Here is a 23,888-nt window from a genome sequence, read left to right on the forward strand (position 1 = left end):
ACACAAGAGGGCACATTTCTCTAATTGTATTATAAATAACGCTTAGCATAAAGCAATGTTCTATAGGACAAAAAATAAGTTATTTCACGTCTCAGTAGAAGCATCGCTTTCCTTACTGGCTTTTGACAAATCCTATAACATAGATACACACTTTCTCTATTCCGAGCCCCTTTAAAGAAAGTATGAGTTATTCTTATAAACAGGAGCTAAACTAAGCTTTTGTCCCAGCCCAAAGAAGCAGTAACCTTTCAATTCCCTTCATACTTCTCCATCTCAAACATCTCAACCACTCACAAACACCACCTCAGAGGACATGAGTGATAGGAGAATGAAAAGTGCTAGGAAGAGAATAAGCATGGTAACTAACTCCTTTATTTGAGTTCAGAATATTTTAAAATGCCTACGTCACTACAGAGAGTCTAAGCATTAGCTTAATACAAGTATATATCACAAACAACTATGTTGGAGCTATAGGGTTAAAAGGCCAGGAATTAATGGCTTGGCTTCAAACCCTAGCATGGCTATTTCCTGGCTCTGTAACCTTGGGTACTTCTAGGCCTCTATTTGCCCATCTGTGAAATAAGGATGACAATCCCTCTCCTCCCAGGTACATCACAAGTGGGTTTAGATGATCACACAAGTACAGGAATACTTTAACGTGTGAATGCTTGAAAGCTCCAAGTGCATTACAAATGTAAAGTATTATTTGGGTTATGAAATTTTAATTATACTCTAGTCTCTATTGAATTGATTTTTGGATTTAGCAGAGCACCTACTAACTTCCATGGGCAAAATTCTTATGAAAATACTTAGGGTTCCTAAAAAATACTCAGGGGTCCTTACATGATAATTAACTTGGTAACCTGGCCTCAGTCTCCATGTTTTGATAATCCTACCAGCATTATCAACCCCTCTTGACAACCCACATGGATATCTGTGATGTGCAGTTTCTGTTACCTGCTTCGAAACTTCCAAAAGCCAACTACAGCATAGTAGCAGTAGGGGTTGCTATGGAAGCTGCCCAGTATCATCCTGGGAGACTCACCTGACTTAATTCCTGGGGATGGAAAGTAACGATGGCCATTGTGTGCCCTTGGCTATTGGTGCGGACTATGAGCTCACGCCAGTGTCCACCTTCATGAAACTGAAGGCAGGGCTCCAATGGGGACTGTCGAAGGAATACTTCGTAGTACTAGGAAGAAAACACTATTATTACACAGGCAAAACTAACAAGTTATAAGATGATTATTTATGCTGAGTGATTGTTATGGACTGCATTGTAATCCTCCCCTCCAATTCACACATTGAAGTCCTCCCAGTACCTCAGAATGTGACTACATTTGGAGATAATGTCTTTGGAGATAATGCAACCCAGGCATGTGCCCTGACTAGTAATTGAACCATGACCTCCTGGTTCATAGGTAGACTCTCAACCACTGAGCCACACTGGCTGGGCTAAATTTCCAACATCTTGATCTCAGACATTGCCTTTAGAACTATGAAGAAATAAATTTCTGTTTAAGCCACCTAGTTTGTAGTATTTTGTTATGGAAGCCTTAGCAAACTAATAAAGTAATGTACGAAACATGATCCCTACCCTTTCACCTTACAAAAGGACATTTTCCAAACAGTAAGCTTCAGGAAAGCTTAGAGTTGTATCTGGCACATAATAGTTGCTCAATAATTATTATCGAAAGAAGGAATGAATGAACAGGAAAGGTATTTTATTTGTATGTACAACCTAAGGTTATACTAGATATATACTAGTGGTCTGGTACACAAAATTCATACACATTAAGTGGGAATTAATTAGAGGAAATGTTTTTTTAATATATTTTATTGATTTTTTTACAGAGAAGAAGGAGAGGGATAGAGAGCTAGAAACATTGATGAGAGAGAGACATCGACCAGCTGCCTCCTGCACACCCCACCAGGGATGTGCCTGCAACCAATGTACATGCCCTTGACCAGAATCGAACCTGGGACCTTTCAGTCCTCAGACGGACGCTCTCTAGAGGAAATATTTTAATATTGCTATTTGCCCTTTTTCTATAATAAAAGTGACAGAGATGAAAAAAAAATTAGTAAAATATATATGAAAATCTGCCTCCTGTCAGAGTAGGGGGTGCGCTGCAGACCTAGAGTCAAGTCCCTGCTCACCAGCCGCACACACTTCAAAAAAGCAGGAGACCCAGACCTGGCCAGCCCCACCCTTATTGGATGAGATCTAGACCCAGCTGGCCCCACCCCATCAAACCTTTCCAGGTGCAGGCGCAGCCTCAGGTCCCCCAGCCCAGTGCCTGGTGGGAAGCACAGTCTCAGGTCCTCTGTCAAGCTCAGCCAGATGGAAGGCGTAGCCTCAGGTTCCAGGCCAGAAGCTGGGGTGGAGGGCGGGGCCTGAGGTCCCCTGTCAAGCTCCACCAGGCAAGGGGTGTGGCCTGAGGTTCCCCATCAAGCCCTGCTGGGGGGCGGGGGGGGGGGGGGGGGGGGGGGGGGCGCACAACCTGAGGTGCCCATCAAGCCCCGGTCGCCAGGTGGCAGGGGGGATGCGGCCTGAGGTTTGATTCAGGTCAAGGGCATGGACCTTGGTTGTGGGCACATCCCTAGTGGGGGGCATGCAAGAGGCGGCCAATAAATGTTTCTCTCTCATTAATGGTTCTAACTCTCTATCCCTCACCCTTCCTCTCTGTAAAAATCAATAAAATTAAATTAAAAAAAAATACACACACACAAGATGAAGAACAGTGTCCACATTAGGCTACCTTCCCGCTAAGAAAAGGGGAAATACAGATATGGTTTTGTTTCTTAAAATAAGCAAAAATGAATAACAATTGTAACCCATAGAAGGAGGGTTGTAACTCAATAAAGGCTACAGAGATGAAAGACCACTTTAAATGAATCTTTATTTTGCAGATTTGTCTTTGGAGCCATGTAAACATATTTTTTAAATTATAAAACAAAACTTAATCAAAATGGAAAAGAAAAAATAATCAACCCATACAATTTGAAAGCAAGCAAAATGAAAACAAAAAAAAACAACCTATGTATCGAGTATCAAATTAGTGTCTTAACTACAAAAAAATTATTGCAAGAAGCACAATAATTTGACACTAGACAAAAACCCTGAGCTCTTTTCAGTTATCGTTTTCTGGTAATAATATTGGTACTGTTATTCTGAAATTATATACATGAATGAAATAAAAAAGTAATTGAAGTAATCTTGTCAGGACTAAAATTCTATTGTGAGATACAAGAAATAAAAATATAAAGCAGCCCTGGCTGGTGTGGTTCAGTTGGTTGGGTGTCACCCCATGCACTGAAATATTGCAGGTTGGATTCCCAGTCAAGGCACATCCCCGGTTGCAGGCTAGATTCCCAGTAGGGGGTGTGCAAGATGTTTCTCTCTCCTCAATGTTTCTATCTCTCTATCCATCGCCCTTCCTCTCTCTCTCAAAATCAATAAAAAAGTTCTTTAAATATATACATTTAAAATATATATATAAAAGCAAAGGCTTGCCGAAACCGGTTTGGCTCAGTGGTAGAGCGTCAGTCTGCGAACTGAAAGGTCCCAGGTTCGATTCCGGTCAAGGGCATGTACATTGGTTGTGGGCACATCCCCGGTAGGGGGTGTGCAAGAGGCAGCTTGTCTATGTTTCTCTCTCATCGACATTTCTAGCTCTCTATCTCTCTCCCTTCCTCTCTGTAAAAAATCAATAAAATATATTTTTTTAAAAAAGCAAAGGCTTTAAGTAAAAACTACCATTCTAAATTTGATTTCACTAATCTGATATCATTATGAACTCATGATATATTTTCCTCTTTAAAAAATATTCCCTAACTCTGTCTACTACAAAGGTCTTTGAAATATGACCAACCCAATATAAATGAGCACCCCCTAGCACCCATACTTTGAGCTTCAAATACAATTTTCCACTAAAAGAGATAAGAATTCCTCAAAGAAATGGATGACTGCAAGTCTAAGGCAGAAAATAGTCTTAGATGGGCTAGAATTATCATTCCAGAACTACCAGAGCCATCTAGGGCTCTGAGGCAACTTAAAGAGGTTCCAAATGGCCAAAGATAGAACAATTTGAGTACCAAAAAATATTACCTGCATAGACTGAAACATCAATTATATTAATAGTCCATGAGTTCATAATGATACCAAAACAAATGAATAGGGCATGATAGACTCAGAATATCAATGCATTGCAAACCCTCATGAAATAATGGATCTAGACAGTGATTACTAATAACTGCTAAAACCAGTAAGAGACAAGTTTGAGGGAACTTTTTAATGATTGTGAAGAGGCTGATGACACCTGAATCCACTCTTCAATCGTAACATCACCAAAAGAGAGCCCATGAGACACATATTCACAAAAACAATCACACCAAAAAACAACAACCTAAATCTAATCAACACACCAGATCCACCAGTTTATAGGAAACACAGGAGAGAGGGTAAAAAGTGACATCATGGGGATTCAATCAGCAAAATCCAGAATGAGAGAATCTCCACAGGAAAATAAAACAGTTTCTTCAAAAAATAAATTACAAGGACAAAAAATAAATTAAGAGGGATTACTTACAAATTAAGAGAGACTGAAGAGACATGTTAAACACAATCTGTCTACTGATTTGAAAAAACCAACTATAAAAATCAAATCATTTATGAGATAAATCAACATAAAATCTGAACATTTACTGAATGTTTGATGATATTATGGGATAAATATTTATTTCTACTATGGGGTTACATTTAAAAATTAAGTCCTTTCTTTTAGAATTCACACTCAAGTAGAGTGTTTACATCCTATCTAATAAAAGAGTAATATGCAAATTGACCATCACTCCAAAACACAAGACGGCTGCCCCCATGTGGACACAAGATGGCTAGGAGGAGGGGGCAGTTGGGGGCAAGCAGTTGGGAGCCAGTAGTCCTGGTTCGTGAGAGGGATCCCAGATTGGAGAGGGTTCAGGCTGGGCTGAAGGACACCCCCCTGTGCAAATTTCATGCACCCTGTCTCTAGTTTTTTATAATATAACTAGAGGCCTGGTGCGTGAAATTCATGCAAGGGGTGGGGAGAAGGGCGTGGTGTCCCTCAGCCCAGCCTGCACCCTCTCAAATCTGGGATATCCCTCTCACAATCCAGGACTACTGGCTCCCAACCATTCACCTGCCTGCCTTCCTGATTGCCCCTAACCACTTCTGCCTGCCAGCCTGATCACCCCCTAACCACTCCTCTGCCAGCCTGATTGATGCCTAACTGCTCCCCTGCCAGCCTAGTTACCCCTAACTGCCCTCCCTTGCCGGCCTGGTCACCCCCAAAGGCCCTCCCCTAAAAACCTGGTAGCCCCTAACTGCTCTCCCCTGCAGGCCTGGTTGCCTCTAACTGTCCTCCCCTGCAGGCCTGGTCACCCCCAACTGCCCTCCCCTGAGGGCCCGATTGCCCCTAACTGCCTTCCCCTACAGGCTTGGTCATCCCCAACTGCCCTCCCCTGATGACCTGGTCACCCCCAACTGACCTCCCCTGCTGGCCCAACTGCCCCTAACTGCCTTCCCCTGCTGGCCTGGTCGCCCTCAACTTCCCTCCCCTGCAGGCCTGGGTACCCCCCAACTGCCCTCCCCAGCCGGCCTGATTGCCCACAACTGCCCTCCCCTGCCAGTCATCTTGTGGCAGCCATCTTGTGTCCATATGAGGGCGGCAATCTTTGACCACATGGGTTGGCCATCTTGTATATTGGAGTGACGGTCAATTTGCATATTACATCTTTGTTATATAGGATGTCTGGAATTTGCCTCAAAGGAATCCAAAGGTAGAAAGTAGATGAGAGTGTAGAGAAAATAAGATTGGACACATATTGATAAATTGTTGAAGCTGGTAATGGGTATATTTGGTTCATTATACCATTCTCTATTTTGATATATTTTTAATTTTCCATTATATAAAATTAAGGAAAATTTTGTACAATAAAGAAAAACAAAATCTTAATATACCTAGTTGGCTCAGGAGTTAATATCTATATAGTCATAACAATATAAACACTAAATATTAATTCAACAAAAATTGTGCTATAAAAATAGAAGACAGGTAGTTTAGGAGGTAGGAGAGACAAAGTAAGAGAGATAAATTCTTACATGTCATAACTGGAAGTCAACATATAATCTGTAAATTTGACAAATCATGATATATTAGAATAGAATAATGTACTATTTAGAAATATGAACACCAGAAGACATAGCTACAATAATGGCTTTTGTTTCTCAGGAGCAAGACTCAAAAGTAAGAGGGGTGGGACAGAGGAGCACCATTTTTCCTTTCTAACCTATTAGTATTATTTGACATTTTAAACTATGTACTTGTATTTCTTTGATAATATTTAAGACCACTTTCTAATTCTTGGTGCTCTGACAGCTCCCATAAAACTCACATTCTGAGTTAAGCCTAGAGTACATATTTAAACCTCAAATTGGGGCAGACTAGGGTAACTCTATGATCTTAATGGAATGGAATGACATGACCAGTAATAGGGGAAAGGAAACGAAGGTACAAACAAATTGAGAACAGCACAGCACATGCTGTCTGTCTGTCTGTCTGTCTACCTGATACTGTTATTATTTCAATGGGCATATGGCCTGTATTTAAGTATCTACTAGGTTGGATCCTAGGTCCAAAACAAATTCTGCAGGGAAGAGGGATTCGACTGGATGGATGTGGAGGGTAAAAATTTACCCAACAAAATCTGGAAGGACTAGAAACTTGGGTAAATATTGCAAAGAGATAATCATTCACCAAATTATAATCATTCACTGATAAGCATCAATTATGTGTTTGAATCTGTGTTAACTGCTAGGCTACAAAGTTAAATAATACACAGCTACTACCTCCACATCCATTGTGGGAAACACCAGTACATGGCAATGCAATATGTATAACAAGTTCTATAACAGGAGATATGCAATGAGATACAGGAGTGCAAAAGAGAGGAATCCCTAATGAGAATGAGGAGTCAAATAAGATTTTCTACAGAATCTGATGCTTTGAATGCTAGAGCATAAGTAAAAAACCAGGCAAAGAAAACTGACGGCATTCTAGAAAGAGGAAAGCCTCAAGAGAGAAATGTAAGATTTCTCTCTCACACCAATGTGTCTGTCTGTCTCTCTCTCTTTCTCTCCTCTCTCCCTCTTCTTCCCTCCCTCCATCCCTCCCTCCCTCCATCCCTCCCTCCCCTCTCTCTAAAATAAAATTAAAAATTTAATTTTTTTAAAAGCTATTGGGCAACTGCTGCAGAATTTTAAGAAAGAGAATGGTATGATCTCACTTGCATTTTAAGGATGGCTCTGGCTGCAGTGTGGAGACATGGAGGCAGAGGGTTGGAATTAGTGGAGCCAATTTGGAGGCAAGAGAGGATAGTAGCTTGGACTAGAGTGGTGGTGGTTATGATGGCAGTGGAAACAGAGAAGAGGATGAAGTCAAAGTATTTTTAGAAAGGAAAACTTATAGGACTTTGAGAATGATTAAATGTGGCTGAGGAGGAAATGGGTTTAGAACAGAGAAGCCAAAAAATAATAATAGAACAGAAGAGACTTGACACATGTTTCTAGTCATGGTGCTACCATTTAATAAAGTGAGAATAAAAGAAGCACATCTGGAAAGGGAAGAATATAACTTTAGTTTAGGGACACTGGTTCTCACCTACAGGTGACTGTGCCCCCCAAAATACATCTGGAAACATTTTTGGTTATCACAACTAACAGCATGTAATGGGTAGAAGTCAGGGATACTGCTAAACATCCTACAATGTACCTAACAGCCCCACACAACAAAAAATTATCCAACCACCCTAGCTTATTTGACTCAATGGATAGAATGTTGACCCTCTGACTGAAGGGTCGCAGGTTCGATTCCAGTCAAGGGCACGTACCTCAGTTGCAGGCTTGATCCCTGGCCCCAGTCAGTGCACATGTGGGAGGCAATCAATCAATGTTTCTCTCTCTGTCTCTCCCACTGCCTTCCACTCTCTCTAAAAATCAATGAAAAAAATATTCTCAGGTGAGGATTAACAAGAATAAAATTATCCAACCCAAAATGCCAATACTGTGGAAGTTGAGAAACTTTGATCTAAAGCAATGCTGATTTGAAGAACACTGCAGGCCAGCTAGGTGAGGACATTCAGCAGCCTCCTAAAGCTCAAGAGGGAGCAGGAATGCCAATACAATTGACCCTTAAACCACACAGGTTTGAACTGTGTGTGTGCATTTATATTCAGGTTTTTCTCAATAAATATATTGGAAAATTTGGGGAGATTTGCAACAATTTGAAAAAAAAAAAACTCTCAGACAAACCTTATGCTTTTTAAAAATAACCTTTTCTTTTCTCTAGTTTACTTTATTATAAGAATACAGTATATAATAATACTATATATAACTATGTTATTAGTAAGACTTCTGGTCAACTTTAGGCTATTAGTAGTTAACTTTGGGGAAGTCAAAACTTATATGTAGATTTTCAACTGCAAGGCTGGTCAGTGCCCCTGATCCCCACATTATTCAAGGGTCAACTGTATAAGTTTAGAACTTATCAATTTACCGTGGTCATTCCAGTCATCAGCTATAGTTGAGTACCATCACCCATCAATATGTTAAAAAAGAAGGTTGACAGAGCCCGGGGGACACCAACTTATAGTGGGAAAGGAGAAGAGGAAAAGATTCCATGAGAAAAACTAAGAAGTAGCCAGTGAGATAGGAGGAAAGTCATCAGAAAATGTTATCATAGAAACCAAACAAAAACAGTGTTTCCAGGAGGGAAGTGAGAATAATAAGTAGTGCCAATGGCAGAGAAAAGCTGAGCAAGTTAGGATTAGAAAGTTTTCATTGGATTTGGCAAAATGGAGGTCACTGATGACTTTGGTGAGATCAATTTCCAGGGAGTGTTGGGGGCAGAAGTAAGAACCATCATATTAAGAAAAGATTATATATATTCAACATGTCTATGAACTAAAAGAAAGGAGCAGATAGAGGTGAGGGGAAGGAAATAATGAAACAGGAGAAAGAAGGCACGTTATGAAGGTGCAAGATCTTAAGAAAGGAGAAGATGATTTCATGTTGGTGTTTCAAGGAAGGAGAGCATCAGATAGGGAAAGGACCAATAGCCTTTCACTGATGGGAAGGGAGGAGGGATAAAATTTCAGCAAAGTTGTGGATTGTAGGAGAAGCAGCTAAGGGAGTTATCATTATCATCCCTTAATTTTCTTTTTTTAAAAATAAGTTTAATCTTAATTTTTTATTTTATTTATCTTAAGAATAGTTTATTGGTTTTTAGAGGCAGAGGAAGGGAGAGGGAGATAGAGAAACATCAATGTGAAAGCACAACATGGATCAGCTGCCTTCTGCATGACCCCTACTGGGGATCGAGCCCACAATCCCTTGATAGGGAATCAAACTGGCAACCTCCTGGTGCACGGGACAATGCCCAAACAACTGAGCCACACTGTCCATGGCCTTAATTTTCCAGGGGAAAAAAACAAGAATGCTCCTCTGCCAAGAGCAAGGGTAAAGGCAATGGGATAGGAAATTTGAGGAGAGGTTAAGAGTTTACAATAATTCTTAAAGAGAATGGGAGAACAAGCTGACAAGGGTCATGTAGGAAGATTTCTATCATCAAGAAATCTAAAGGCTATCTTACCAAGGGAGCTGTGTCCTAGCAGGGAAATCTTGGAAACCATGTTGTGTTCTGTCAGAAGGCATTACCCAAGTGTCAGAAACCTGAATTATTAACAGGGTGGGTGCTGATAAGAATTATCTAAATATAGAAAAGCCCAGCGACCATTACAGCGGAACAACTGGTCACTATGACATGCACTGACCACCAGGGGGCAGATGCTTAATGCAGAACCTGCCCCCTGGTGGTCAGTGTGCTCCCAGTGGGAGCACTGCTCAGCTAGAAGCCAGGCTCTCAGCTGGCGAGTGTAGCAGTGGTGGTGGTGTGGTGATGGGAGCCTCTCCTTCCTCTGTGGCAGCGCTAAGGAACAGCGAGCCAAGCAACAAGAAGTGAGCAGGCGGGCAGTAAGGAGTGGTGAAACAAGAGGTAAGGAGCAAGCAGGCAAGTTAGGAAGGAGGGGTCCCAGGTTGCAAGAGGACACAGGCCAGGCTGAGGGATCCCCCCCCCCATGCATACATTTTGTGCACCGGGCCTCTAGTCAGGTAATAAGAATGTTTGCTGGGAGTTATGTTTAGTCATCACGAGTAGGACTTTTGCTTTAAGTTCCATGAGGGCAGGCACCATGTCCATTTGATCCCCGGTACCCAGCACAGTGCCCGACACATAGTAGGCACTCAGTAAATAGTGGGTGTATGAAACAAAAGGACATACAAATATTTCAGAGGCCACCCCCCTGATGGAAATGCCTTACCACCACCCCCACATCTCTTAATCATAGTTCTCAATTCTGTTCTGCTGAAAATACTAGCCTTTCAAGTATTTCAGATACCTGCAACTTGCTATACTGCCCTCATCAATACTTCTCTTTCCTAAGAATTTCCTATTAAAATTCCTCAGATGTCTGACATTTGATGCAGTTTTCTCTCCTCCTTTCCACCCTCCTTTAATGAAACACTAGCAATGTTCTCTACACATTAAGAAGTATGCTTTCAGAACAGAGCCTCATCTCCCTGAAGCAGCTCTATTATTAAAATGTCAGGGAGGCTGCTATTCCAGACTGCAATGCCCTGGTCTAATTCTCCAACCAGCTCTAATTCCTTATTACCTGGGCCACTTGACTGTGTTTCTCAGGGATGTTTTTCAGATGGTTAGACCGCACACAGACGATGTTTCTGTCTACAGAAAGAAAAAAAATTTGATTTATACATTTTTTTCACCTAAAATATTATTTAAAAGAAAATGTCTGGCAACTCAAATTCCCTTCTTCAAAGAGGCATATACAGATATGGAGAAGCACAGTGCCTACTTCAAGCTCAAAGCCATTTTTTAGAGAAAACCTGTTTCCCAGTCTAGCCATTAAGAAACTCATTCTTAATGAAGCTAGTAAGCAATATTTTATTTCATGCTATATGAGAACATCTACTTTCTGTTTAGAATTTAAAATGGAAATAAAATATAGTGGAATTTTTTTCCTGTTACTGAAAAATAGAACAATAACGCCATATGCTCATTTAATTCTGTGCACAGGTGGTGGGGGGAGCCAAGTGCCTGCCCTAACAAACTGTAGTTTAAGACATATGGATATTAAACAGTGTGACTAACATAAAATCATGGTGTTTCAAGTGGATTTATTCAAAATGGGCCAATACAAAGTTCAAGAAGGGAATCTGGGAATGGATAATGGAATTAAGTCTTAGAAATATGCCATTATGATTTTCTTCACCAACACCTCCCCTATTTATTCTTTTAAGGTCAATTTGTCAGAGAAAGCTCTAGTTTTCAGGGATAAGGGGCTGTGAATATAAAAGACATTTCAATAAGGAGGATACTGCTTCCCAGTACAGAAAGTAGCACAAAATAATGACGATGATGATGATGATGAGAGAGTAGTAGCAGCAGACAAGTAATCTAGTTTCCTGCCAGGAACCATCTTTGAAAAATGTGGTAATTTACATTCAGATAAACCAAACCTGGTTTTCCAGAGCTACTGGCAAATAAAAAGTAAAGTTTAAATTTGCCTCATAAAAAACCAGGAGGACAGAATTGAAGTTACTAATTGATGATGTAAATGTTATTAATCTAGGAAATGCTAATTATATTTGACTTGCCAGCTTAAAAGTTCAAAGTGCAAATTAAATTGGGAGAAATTATATAGTTGTGGTAATTAAATGCCTAAAGTATAAGAACTTATTTTTGAGAAAATAAAATGTTGTGTTTTCTCTAATAATTAGGAATTCAAACTTAGTTGCTTATTATTGGTCTAATTAAAAAAGGAATTCTGTGATCCCAACCAAAATTTTTCTATGCAAAAACTAGTTTAAGATCTAATTGATATCTTAAGATAATTATAAGAAGTATTATAATATAGAAATCATATATAGACATTTGTTTGATGGTTTTTTCAATGTTAAAATTTCAAGGTTTTAACAGAGATGATTCTTGGATAGCTCCAAGGGCCCGGAGTAATTTATTCTCTCTTCTTAAAGGAAATCTTTTTAAATTTAACAGACCTAATATACTAGAAATTGCATGAAAAGCCTTATCAAATAAAAATTAATAAATATTCTTTAAATGTTATGAAGGTTTTGGCCTCTAAGAAGAGAAAAATGAAGTAACTACATATTTCTTATAATCCAACAGCAGAATTTAAAATTACAAAAAGCCTGTAGCCACCTGCATTCTTAATTAAGCTAGAGGTGGGGCAACATTTGCGGCTTGTGAATCTGGTCATATCCGATCTCATTCAGGTCTCCCTGATGCTTTGCATCATCAAAATGCTGCTGCCTTACACAAACAATTCTGTATTTCTTGGGACAAGCTCGTCAAGTTGTTAAGCAGTGCTCTCAGTGTGTAATTCATTGCCCTGTACAATTGTTGGGGGTTAATCCTAGGGGTCTTAAACCTAATCAAATTTGGCAAATGGATGTCACCCTCATACCAGAATTTGGTAAGCATAGATGGGTGCATGTCAATGTAGATACCTGCTCCCGCTCTATCTTTGCGACTCCCCAAACAGGAGAGAGTGCCAAGCATGCAATTAAACATTGCCTAGCTGCCTTTATGGTACTAGGTCCTCCCTTAGAGCTAAAGACAGACGATGGACCCGCATACACTAGTTCTGCTTTTCAACATTTTTGTCAGCAATATCAAATTTGTCATAAAGCTGGTAACCCTTAAAACCCTCAAGGTCAAGCAATAGTGGAAAGAGCAAATAGTACTCTTAAAATCCAATTATTAAAACAGAAAGGGGAGACGGATGTTATGTGTCACCTCAAAACAAACTCAGTCATGTTCTTTATACTTTAAATTTTTTGAATTGCAACACAGAGGGTCATACAGCAGCCAAAAAGCATCGGACCTCCTGTACAATAGCATTTGCAGGGTTAGCCCGATGGAAGGATGCACAAACTAGACAATGGTTTGGACCAGATCCAGTAATGATGTGGGGAAGAGGTTGTGTTTGTATCTTTCCAGAAGGAGCAGAGCAGCCAATTTGGGTGCCAGAGTGTTACGTACGTCACCACAATGGACCCAGAGAGGCTCCTTGTCCCATCGTTCAAAAGACTGAGAGTTGCCCCAATGACAGCAAAGCGGAAAAGGAAGATGACGAAGGCTATGCAAGAGACCGAGGTGCCAACATGGGGTCAGCTGAAGAAGTTAACAACTGAGGCCCAGCAGATGGCAGAAAAGCAAGAAGTGGAAGCTACTCCCTCAACCATGTTTCTGGCCATGCTAGCATTGGTTAGCTGCCAGTCTTCTGCAAACTCTTTCACAGCCAAATCCAAGGACTCTTGAGAAAAATCCACAAAAGAAACTTTCATTTAGTAGAAAAATGTTACTGTAGTTTGATTTCTCTATTATTGTTATGTTGCACTGGCAGTTTTATTTTTTATTTATTTATTTTTTTAAATGTATTTTATTGATTTTTCACAGAGAGGAAGGGAGAGGGATAGATAGCTAGAAACATCAATGAGAGAGAATCATCGACCAGCTGCCTCCTGCACACCTCCTACTGGAGATGTGCCCGCAATCAATGTACATGCCCTTGACCAAAATCGAACCTTTGACCCTTCAGTCCGCAGACCAACGCTCTATCCACTGAGCCAAACCGGTTTCAGCGGCACTGTTTTATTAATAGCCATGTCTGGGTTTTGCATTTGCATTTTTTTTTTACTGGGTTTTGCATTGGTATTGTTTTGTTAATGTTTTAATAGTCATAACTTTGTTCTTGATGTTTAAGTTTTACTTCCATTATTAGTAGCTTAAAATTAAAAGAAGGGCGAGATGTAGGGAGCGGTTATAGGGTTAAGCCTTGGACTGACCAAAGTTACAAACAAGTCCCAGCTTGGAGGGCACAGTCCTGTAAGCATAATTAAGCTTGATCTTGTGACTGCTCCCTAGATCTTTCCAGGGTAGCTAATGGGCTGTGGGAGGGGCAGCAAGTGCTGCCCAAACAAGGGAAACTTACAAGAACATTGTAAATTACCTTGTTTACCTCTGACTATAAATAAAGTACCAGCTTTGCAGTCTAGATCTGTTCTGTGGCCTCAGCAAGACCCAGCTTATTCTCTTTGCCTGTCTTTTTCTTCATCCTTCACCAACTCTCACTCAGGCTCACCAAACCCTTGGCTGTACTGGCATGGTGCAATATTAACATTTACTAAGTACATACTAGGTTTCAAGCATATTCCTTTTAGAGGGAGAAAGAATGAGGGTTGTGATTCCTATCATTATAATGACTACCCACAAAAAATATCCAAAATTAACCTTGTGATCAAATTTGGCATCAAAGACTTCGAATTTGATCTAGTCCTTTAAGACCACTGCATTTCCTACTCCTCTACACTTTCACTGACACTGTTATCTGTACCATTCCCTTCCTCTCAGTCCTTGGTTTGTTATGTCTACTAGTCATGGCCATTGACTGACCTCTCCAAGTTCCAAGGTAGTACCCCACGGTCTTCGGATTTCCATCTGGACCTCGGTTCACAGAAAAAGTGGACTTATTTCGGTAGCCATCGATGACAGGCTAGAGGAGGCAGAAGGGCAGAAAAGGGAAAACGGGTCAAATGAGACCAAGGAGGGCAACAATACAGGGAATCAAATAATGTTCTCTGGATAAGTACAACTAAGTGATGCTTGCTTGGAAAGTCCATGACTGAGATCAAGACCCTCTATAGAAACTTCATAGTAAAAAGGAGTTCCAGCCTAGCCATAAAGCAGGAGTCAGCAAACTTTTTCATTGAAGAGCCAGATAGAAAATAATTTTAGACTTTGCAGGCCATATGATTCCCATCACAACTACTCAACTCTGCCATTATAGTGTGAAAACAGCCATAGACAATTTATAAATAAGAAGTTCAGCTGTTCCAATAAAACCTTATTTACAAAAATCAAGCAGTACAACAGACATGGGAAAAGGTCCATAGTTTGCTAACCTCTGCCATAAATTAAATTTGCCTCTTGGGCCTCTTTAGGTTTCCAAAGTTGGAATTTTTCCAAGGAGGTAGTAGTGTAGTGGTTTAGAAAGTGGGTTTTGCATCAGATATGCCTGAGTGTGAATCTTAGTTCTGCCACATCTAGATATGTATCCTTGAGTGAATTACTTAATCTGTCAATGTCTTCATCTGTAAAATGACAGTGCCTACAACCCCAGAGTGACTGTAAACAGAAAACAAAACAATAGTGCATGCTAATCACTTAGCAGAAGATCTGGTCCCCAGCAACTGACCAAGAGGTGTGTGCTTACAGAGGGTATAATAGGATGGAGAAGTAAACAGAGTCCCTCTGATTTGGGTGCAGCTGTTGTCACTTTGACTCCGTTGAACTTTTGGAGGTAAGACTCTAGTCTTCGTAAAATTTTCTTCTGAGCTTCAAATTTCACCTACAAAAGAATATAAGCAATAAAACAAAACACTTTTGGAGAGCCAAGATGGCGACCAGCAAGAAGGTAGGCAGGGAGAGTGTGTGACTGTGAAGGAGCAATAGAGGAGTGTGTGGACGTGTGTGGTGTGTGTATGTATGAGCTAGGGACAGTTAGATCCTGCAGATCTTCCAAGGGGATGTCAAATGGGCAGTCTTAGACGGCAAAACCCAGCTGCCACCACAAACACTCCAGGGGTGGCCAGAGCAGGCACAGAGACCATGCCATATTGAAGAACAGAACTGCTTGAGACTAGGATCCTAACCTTGCCACTACCCAATCTGGCCTCAAACCAGGACCCTACAGCCACTCCGGTAAAAGACCTCTGACCTCAGCTGCAGACCCACAGACACCAAGACCCCAGGCACCCCGGCCACAGATTTCTGAGTCACAGAGCCAATCCCCTTCCTTGCCAGCCCCTCAGCAGTGGCATAGGAACTGTCAGACCCTCTCCGCTCAAAACGGGCCTCCTGCCCACACACAGCAGCAAAGGCTCTACCTGAATTTGAACCTGAGTGTGTGGACACAGGAAGTTTATTTCCCGAAGCCAGACCCGGCGCCCACACAGGGAGGCTGTGCTAAATTTGAGCCAGGGAGCGTGATCTTGGGGAGTTTGTTTCCCAAGACCAAACCCCACACCCACACAGGAAGGCTGCACTGAATTTGAGCCTGGGTGTGCAGACACAGGAAGTTTGTTTCCCGTGGCCAGACCCTAGGCCCACGCAGGGAGGCTGAGCTGAATTTGAGCCTGGATACATGGACACAGGGAGTTTTGTTTCCCACAGTGTACACCCGCGGGATCAGACCCCACGCCCACACAGGATGGCAGAGCCACCTGACTTTGATTCAGGGCAATCACACACAGAAGGCTGTTTCCTACAGGGCAGGAGTGGACCTCCTGCCAACACAGTGTGACTGTGCAACCCGTTCCCCAATCAGACCAGGGACCCTGATTTTCAGCGAGAGAGGCAGCAATGAGCACCAGTAACTTGACTATTTCTCATCGTGTGTGCCTGGGATCCCTGATTCCCAGTGCATTCACACTAAGAGCCAGTGACTATAATTGTTGGCACATGTGCACACAGAGACCCTGATTCTCAGTGAGAGACTGCACCAAGCAACAGAGACTCTGATACTCAACTCTCAGCATGGGCGCGGGGGGTCTCTGACTCCTGACACACGCTAGGGGGCTCTGATTTTCAGCACATGCCAGCAGGGTCTCTGTATAAGCACGGCACAGGCGGGATCCCTGATTCTAGGTGTGCACAGGAGACCACAGTAAGTGCCTATGACTCTGATCTTGGGCAAACGTGGCTCCCACCCACCACAGCAGCCACATGTCTTGGGGTCAGAGTTCTTCAGTGACATGAACAAATGGAAGAATATACCATGTTCATGGATTGGTAGAATCAAGATCATTAACATGTCCATACTACCCAAAACAATCTATAAATTCAATGCATTCCCCATTAAAATACCAACAGCATACTTCAAAGACCTAGAACAAATTCTCCAAAAATTCATCCTATATAATAAAAGCCCAATATGCTAAGTGTCCATTTGTCCATTCAACCAACCAAAGTATAATATGCTATTGATATGCTAAGACTGCTCAACCACTCCCTATGATGTTCACTGACCACCAGGGGCGAGACAGTTGATTGGTTGACCAGTCAACCTATGACATGCATTGACCACCAGGGGGCAGATGCTTCATCTGGTAGGTTATCTTGCTCCTGGGGTCCAGCTGAATGGGACTGAATGAGATGGGCCGGACACACCCTGGAGCCCTCCATGGGCTGGACACTCCCTGGAGCCCTCCCGCAGTCCTTCCCTGGCTGGCCAAACTCCCGCATCCCTCCCCAGCCCTGATCGTGCACCTGTGTGGTCCCTCGGCCTGGGCTGCATCCTCTCACAATACAGGACCCATCAAGGGATGTCTGAGAGTGGTTTTGGTCCAATCCCACAGGCCAGGCTGAGGGACCTGACTGGTGTACAAATTCGTGCACCAGGCCTCTAGTCTGGAATAAAAAAAGACCCTGAATAGCTACAGCAATCTTGAGAAAGAACAACAATGTTGGAGGGATCACAATACCAGATATCAAGCTATACTACAAAGCCATTGTTCTCAAAACTGCCTGCTACTGGCACAAGAACAGACATATAGACAGATAAAATGGCGGAAGAATAGATAGGCGGATTCTGAGCCCTGTCCTGAAGCAGAAAGAGAGAGCAGCTGACAGTCTCTTGCTGTGAGTGTTTATTAGCAAGCCAAGAGACAGCTGAACACCAGAAGAAACTGCTGGGGGGCCGCTGACAAGGGTGCCCCTCACAGGGAAGCACCCACACGGGACTAGGTCCCTTCCCGGAACTCCCTAACAGCTTGGACAGGGAAATCTCGCCATCTTGAGAGGAAGATTAGAACGTGTCAGAGGCCTGAATATCCACAGCCACAGCAACCACCAAGCAGCTGTGACCCCCAGAACACTGACCCCAGGCAGCGCGAACACTTGCACTCACAGGAGTGCCCCACCGCACAGCGAAAAGTTCAGACTTCGCGGGGAGAGGGTGGTGAGTGCTTGCGGAGAAGACAAAGCCTGCGCGCACAGAGCGTGGAAACTGGAGGACAGGGGCGGTGATTACAAGTAGAAGCCCAAGCTGTTGGGCTGGTGTCACCTGTGAAAGTGGGCGGGGCTCCTAACAGGGGAGATATCTAAAGAGCAACACATGTGGATCTGGCTGGGAGGGATATCTGAGAATTATAGGAGATTACAGTTGGCTCGGACTTGCCCCCTCCCCTCCTCCATAGATCAGTGCCACAGAGAGGGGGGGAAAAAAAAGCTGGAGAGGCTTTAGAGCCTGGGAAGTCAACCTAGAAACACTGCCACCCAGAGGCTAATTCACAAATTGACCCTAGTGTAATAAAATCAAAGCAAGAACTGCTTAAAAATCAGGACTGGATTACAACAATAGAGGAAGTGAATATCCTTCATTACTGCAAATTTTATTTAAAATTTTTTTTAATTTTTTTAATTTTTTAATTTTTGTTTTTTATTTTTGTTTTCATTATTTGCAATGTTTACCCAAGAAACTACTTTTTTTCTTTTTCCTCACATGATTTTACCCTTTTTAATTATTACATTGTATACGTAATTAACATTATTACTACTACTATTTTACCTTTTTATCTTATTTTATTTTGTTTATTTTTATTATTTTTATTTTTTATTGTATTATTTTTTTTCTTTTGAGATTATTGTTCTATAGTCTATATTTATCTTTCCTTCTCCAACGCTTTATTCTATCTCAACCCTACCTTTATGCCTTCACTCTGCTCCTAACCTTTTCTTTGGTGCCCTGTTTATCTTAACCCTTTCCTGGTCTAGATTTTCCCGATTCTTTCTGTTTACACCCTCCTAAAATTTCACCCTAGTTGTGTATATCTAATTTCCAACCCCCTGCTCCAAGCTCATTCACACCTCCCTCATCACTGCCCTAAAAAAAATTAAAAAAATAAAAATAAAGGTTTTTTTCACTATCTCTTTGTAGTTGTCTGTTGAATGTTAACTATATTGAAGTTGTATGCTTTTTTTTTTTTATAAGATTGATTTTCTTATTCTTTTTGTTTGATTGTATGTTTTTGTTAGCTGGGTTCTAGTCACCTTTATTGCAGGTTATTAATATCGGAAACACATTTCGATTCAGTGCCTTGTGTGTTGTACCTGGTTGTGTTGTATTTTGTGCCTTTAAATCAAAGCAGGAGAGAGTGAACTACGCAACCAGACATCCTAAAAAGAGAGATCATGGGGAGACAAAGAAATAGCACGCATATGAAAGAAAGGCAGGCATCACCAGAAAAGGAAGTAAATGAGTTAAAGGCAAGCAACCTACCACAACAAGAATTCAGAGTAATGATCATAAGATGGCTAAAAAGAATGGAAGACAAATTTGACAATATGAGTAAGCACCAAGAAGAAATGAAGAAGAACCAAGAAGAAATGAAAAATGACATCGCTACTGTAAAGAACTCAATAGAAAGCATCAAGAGGAGACTACAAGAAGCAGAGGACCGCATCAGTGAGCTAGAAGACAAAATGGAAAAAAATACCCAATTGGAGCAGCTTCTGGAAAAAAAAATTAAAAAGCAGGAGGAGAGCTTAAGGGAACTTTGAGACAACACAAAACAATATTAGAATAATAGGGGTTCCAGAAGGAAAGGAAACTGAGGAAGACATGGAAAATGTATTTCAAGAAATAATGAAAGAAAACTTTCCTGAGATAGAGAAGAAAAAACCCACACAAATCCAAGATGCTCGCAGAGTCCCAAGCAAAATGAACCCCAGAAGACCGACCCCAAGGCACATTATAATTAAACTGGCAAACACCAACGACAAAATAACAATCTTAAAAGCAGCCAGAGAGAGACAGAAAGTTACATATAAAGGAACCCCCATCAGACTAGCAACTGATTTCTCCACAGAAACTCATCAGACCAGAAGGGAATGAGATGAAATATACAAAGTCATGCAAAGGAAGGGTCTGAATCCAAGAATACTGTACCCAGCAAGGCTATCAATCAAAACTGAAGGTGAAATCAGGAGATTCACAGACAAAAAAAAGACTAAGGGACTTTATCTCCACCAAACCAGCAATGCAAGAAATGCTAAAGGGTCTACTATAAAATTAAAGAAATAGAAAGCAAAGAAGGAACACAGGGGTATAGAATAAAAATGGCATCAAATAAGTACCTATCAATAATAACTGTAAATGTAAATGGATTAAATGCTCCAATCAAAAGACATAGGGCAACGGATTGGATAAGAACAAGACCCATATATCTGTTGTCTAATGAAACCCACTTCAGAAAAAAAGATGCACACAGACTGAGGGTGAAGGGATGGAAAAAGGTTTTCCAGGCGAATGGAAATGAAAAAAAAGGTGGGGTAGCAATACTTATATCTGACAAATTAGACCTCAAAGTGAAGGACATAACAAGAGATAATGAAGGCCACTTCATAATACTAAAGGGAGCAATCCAATAAGAAGAAATAACCCTGGTAAACATATATGCACCCAATACGGGAGCACCCAAATACATAAAAAAAAAAAAAAAAAAAAAACTGCTGGAGGACATTAAGGGAGAGATTAATAGCAATACAATCATAGTAGGAGATTTGAATATACCACTGTCACCTTTGGACAAATCACCTAAACAAAAAATCAGCAAAGAAATGTCAATCCTAAATGACTTGCTAGACCAGATGGAATTAATCGAAATCTTCAGAACATTCCACCCCAAAGCCACAGAATATACATTCTTCTCAAGCGCACATGGGACATTCTCAAAGATAGACCACATTTTGGGACATAGGCAAAGTCTCTTCAAATTCAAGAAGATAGAAATCATATCAAGCATCTTCTCAGATCATAGTGGCATAAAACTGGAAATTAACTACAATAAAAATAATCCAAAGAAATCAAACACATGGAGACTAAACAGCATGCTATTAAACAAGGACTGGGTTACCAGAGAAATCAAGGAAGAAATTAAAAACATCCTGTCAACAAATGACAATGAAAACACAACAATCCTAAATCTATGGCACACTGCAAAAGCAGTTTTAAGAGGAAAGTTCATATCCCTACAAGACTATTGCAAAAGAAAAAAAAGAAAAAATGGTAACAAATTACCTAACTCTACAACTCAAAGAGCTAGAAAAAGAGCAACAAGAAAAGCCCAGTGTAAGCAGAAGGAAGGAAATAACAAAAATCAAAGCACAGATAAACGACATAGAGACCAAAGAAAAAATACATAAGACAACAAAACCAAGAGCTGGTTCCCTGAAAGAATAAACAAGATTGATGAACCTCTAGCCAGGCTAACCAAGAAACAAAGAGAGAGGACTCAAATAAACAAAATCAGAAACGAAAGAGGTGAAATAACAACAGACCCCACCGAAATACAAAGGATTGTTACAAAATACTACGAACAATTCTATTCCAACAAACTGAACAACCTGGAGGAAATGGACATATTCCTAGAAAAAATACAACCTGCCAAAACTCAATCAGGAAGAATCTAAAAATCTCAATAGACAAGTGACTTGGGAAGAAATTGAAACAGTCATCAAAAAGCTTCCAGCAAACAAAAGCCCAGGGCCAGATGGCTTCACAGGAGAGTTTTACCAAACATTCAAGGAAGAACTAAAACCTATCCTCCTCAGACTATTCCAAAAAATTCAAGAGGAAGGGATACTTCCAAATTCCTTCTATGAAGCCAGCATCACCCTAATACCAAAACCAGATAAAGATAACTCAATGAAAGAGAATTACAGGCCACTATCTCTCATGAACATAGATGCCAAAATCTTCAACAAAATTCTAGCAAATCGGCTCCAGCAGAACATCACAAAGATCATACACCATGGCCAAGTAGGATTTATTACAGTAATGCAAGGATGGTACAATATCTGCAAATCAATAAACGTGATACATCACATAAACAAATTGAAAGATAAAAATCATATAGTGATATCAATTGATGCAGAAAAAGCATTTGATAAAATCCAACACCCTTTCCTGATAAAAACTCTCAACAAGGTGGGAGTACAAGGATCATACCTCAACATAATAAAAGCTATTGTATATATGATTAACCCACAGCCAACATCATACTCAATGGGCAAAAATTAAAACCATGCCCTCTAAGAACAGGATCAAGACAGGGATGCCCACTCTTGCCACTCCTATTTGACATAGTACTGGAAGTACTAGCCATTGCAATTAGACAATATGAGGAAATAAAAGGCATCCAAATTGGAAAAGAAGAAGTAAAGTTATCCTTATTTGCAGATGACATGATATTGTACATAAAAAACCCAAAAGACTGCATTAAAAAACTAATTGATTTAATAAATAAATTTGGCAATGTAGCTGAATACAAAATTAACACCAAGAAATCTATGGCATTTCTATACACCAACAGTGAACTTACAGAAACAGAGACTAAAAAAGCAATTCCATTTACCATCGCACCAAAAAAATTAAGATACCTAGGAATAAACTTAACTAAGGAAGTAAAGGACCTATATGCGGAAAACTACAGGACACTGAAAAAAGAGATAGAGGAAGATGTAAACAGATGGAAGAACATACCATGTTCATGGATTGGTAGAATCAACATCATCAAAACGTCCATACTTCCCAAAGCAATTTATAGATTCAATGCACTCCCCATTAAAATACCAACGGTATATTTCACTGACCTAGAAAGAACTCTCCAAAAGTTCATTTGGAACAATAAAAGACCCCGAATGGCCACAGCAATCCTGAGAAAGAAGAGTAAAGTAGGAGGGATCTCAATACTAGACTTCAAGCTGTATTACAAAGCCACTGTTCTCAAAACAGCCTGGTACTGGCATAAGAACAGACATATAGATCAATGGAATAGAATCAAGAACCCAGGTATCAACCCAAATCACTATGCTCAATTAATATTTGAAAAAGGAGGCACGAACATACAATGGAATCAAGACAATTTCTTCAATAAATGGTGTTGGGAAAATTGGACAGATACATGCAAAAGAATGAAACTATATCACCAACTTACACCATACACAAAAATAAACTCAAAATGGATACAGGACTTAAACGTAAGACGGGAAACCATAAGAATACTAGAGGCATCCACAGGCAGCAAAATCTCAGACACATGCCAAAAGAACTTCTTCACTGATACTGCCCCTAGGGCAATGGAAGCTAAAGAGAAAATAAACAAATGGGACTACATCAAAATAAAAAGCTTTTTTTACAGCAAAAGAAACCATCAACAAAACAACAAGAAATCCCACTGTATGGGAGAACATATTTGCAAATGATATCACTGATAAAGGTTTAATCTCCAACATCTACAGGCAGCTTATACAACTAAATAAAAGGAAAATGAAGGATCCAATTAAAAACTGGGCAATGGACCTAAATAGAATATTTTCAAAAGAAGACAGAAGGAAGGCCAAGAGGCACATGAAAACATGCTCAAAGTCACTAATTATCCAAGAGATGCAAATCAAAACAACAAAGCGGTACCATCTCACACCTGTCAGAATGGCCAACATCAACAAATCAACAAACGACAAGTGTTGGCGAGGTTGTGGAGAAAAAGGAACCCTCGTGCACTGCTGGTGGGAATGCAGACTGGTGCAGCCACTGTGGAGAACAGTATGGAGTTTCCTCAAGAAACTGAAAACGGAACTCCCAATTGACCCAGTAATACCACTCTTAGGATTATATCCCAAGAAACT

General features: G+C 40.7%; 1 protein-coding gene across 5 annotated transcripts in view; it reads right to left on the minus strand.

Annotated features, from left to right (window-relative positions):
• Positions 1-23,888, minus strand: part of TRMT2B (tRNA methyltransferase 2 homolog B) — a 59,165-nt gene that overhangs the window by 22,112 nt on the left and 13,165 nt on the right. For all 5 annotated transcript variants that reach the window (XR_014793694.1, XM_084869665.1, XM_084869667.1 and 2 more), the window contains exons 4-7: positions 15,415-15,549; positions 14,595-14,694; positions 10,771-10,841; positions 1,046-1,192 (exon numbers count right to left, since the gene is read on the minus strand). Coding sequence is in view for 4 of the 5 variants with exons in the window: in XM_084869665.1 (XP_084725791.1) it covers positions 1,046-1,192; positions 10,771-10,841; positions 14,595-14,694; positions 15,415-15,549 (453 nt within the window). In the remaining variant the exon portion in view is untranslated. The remainder of the gene's footprint in view (positions 1-1,045; positions 1,193-10,770; positions 10,842-14,594; positions 14,695-15,414; positions 15,550-23,888) is intronic.

This window comes from Pipistrellus hanaki, assembly GCF_964339955.1.
Source record: "Pipistrellus hanaki genome assembly, chromosome: X".
Lineage (NCBI taxonomy): Eukaryota > Metazoa > Chordata > Mammalia > Chiroptera > Vespertilionidae > Pipistrellus > Pipistrellus hanaki.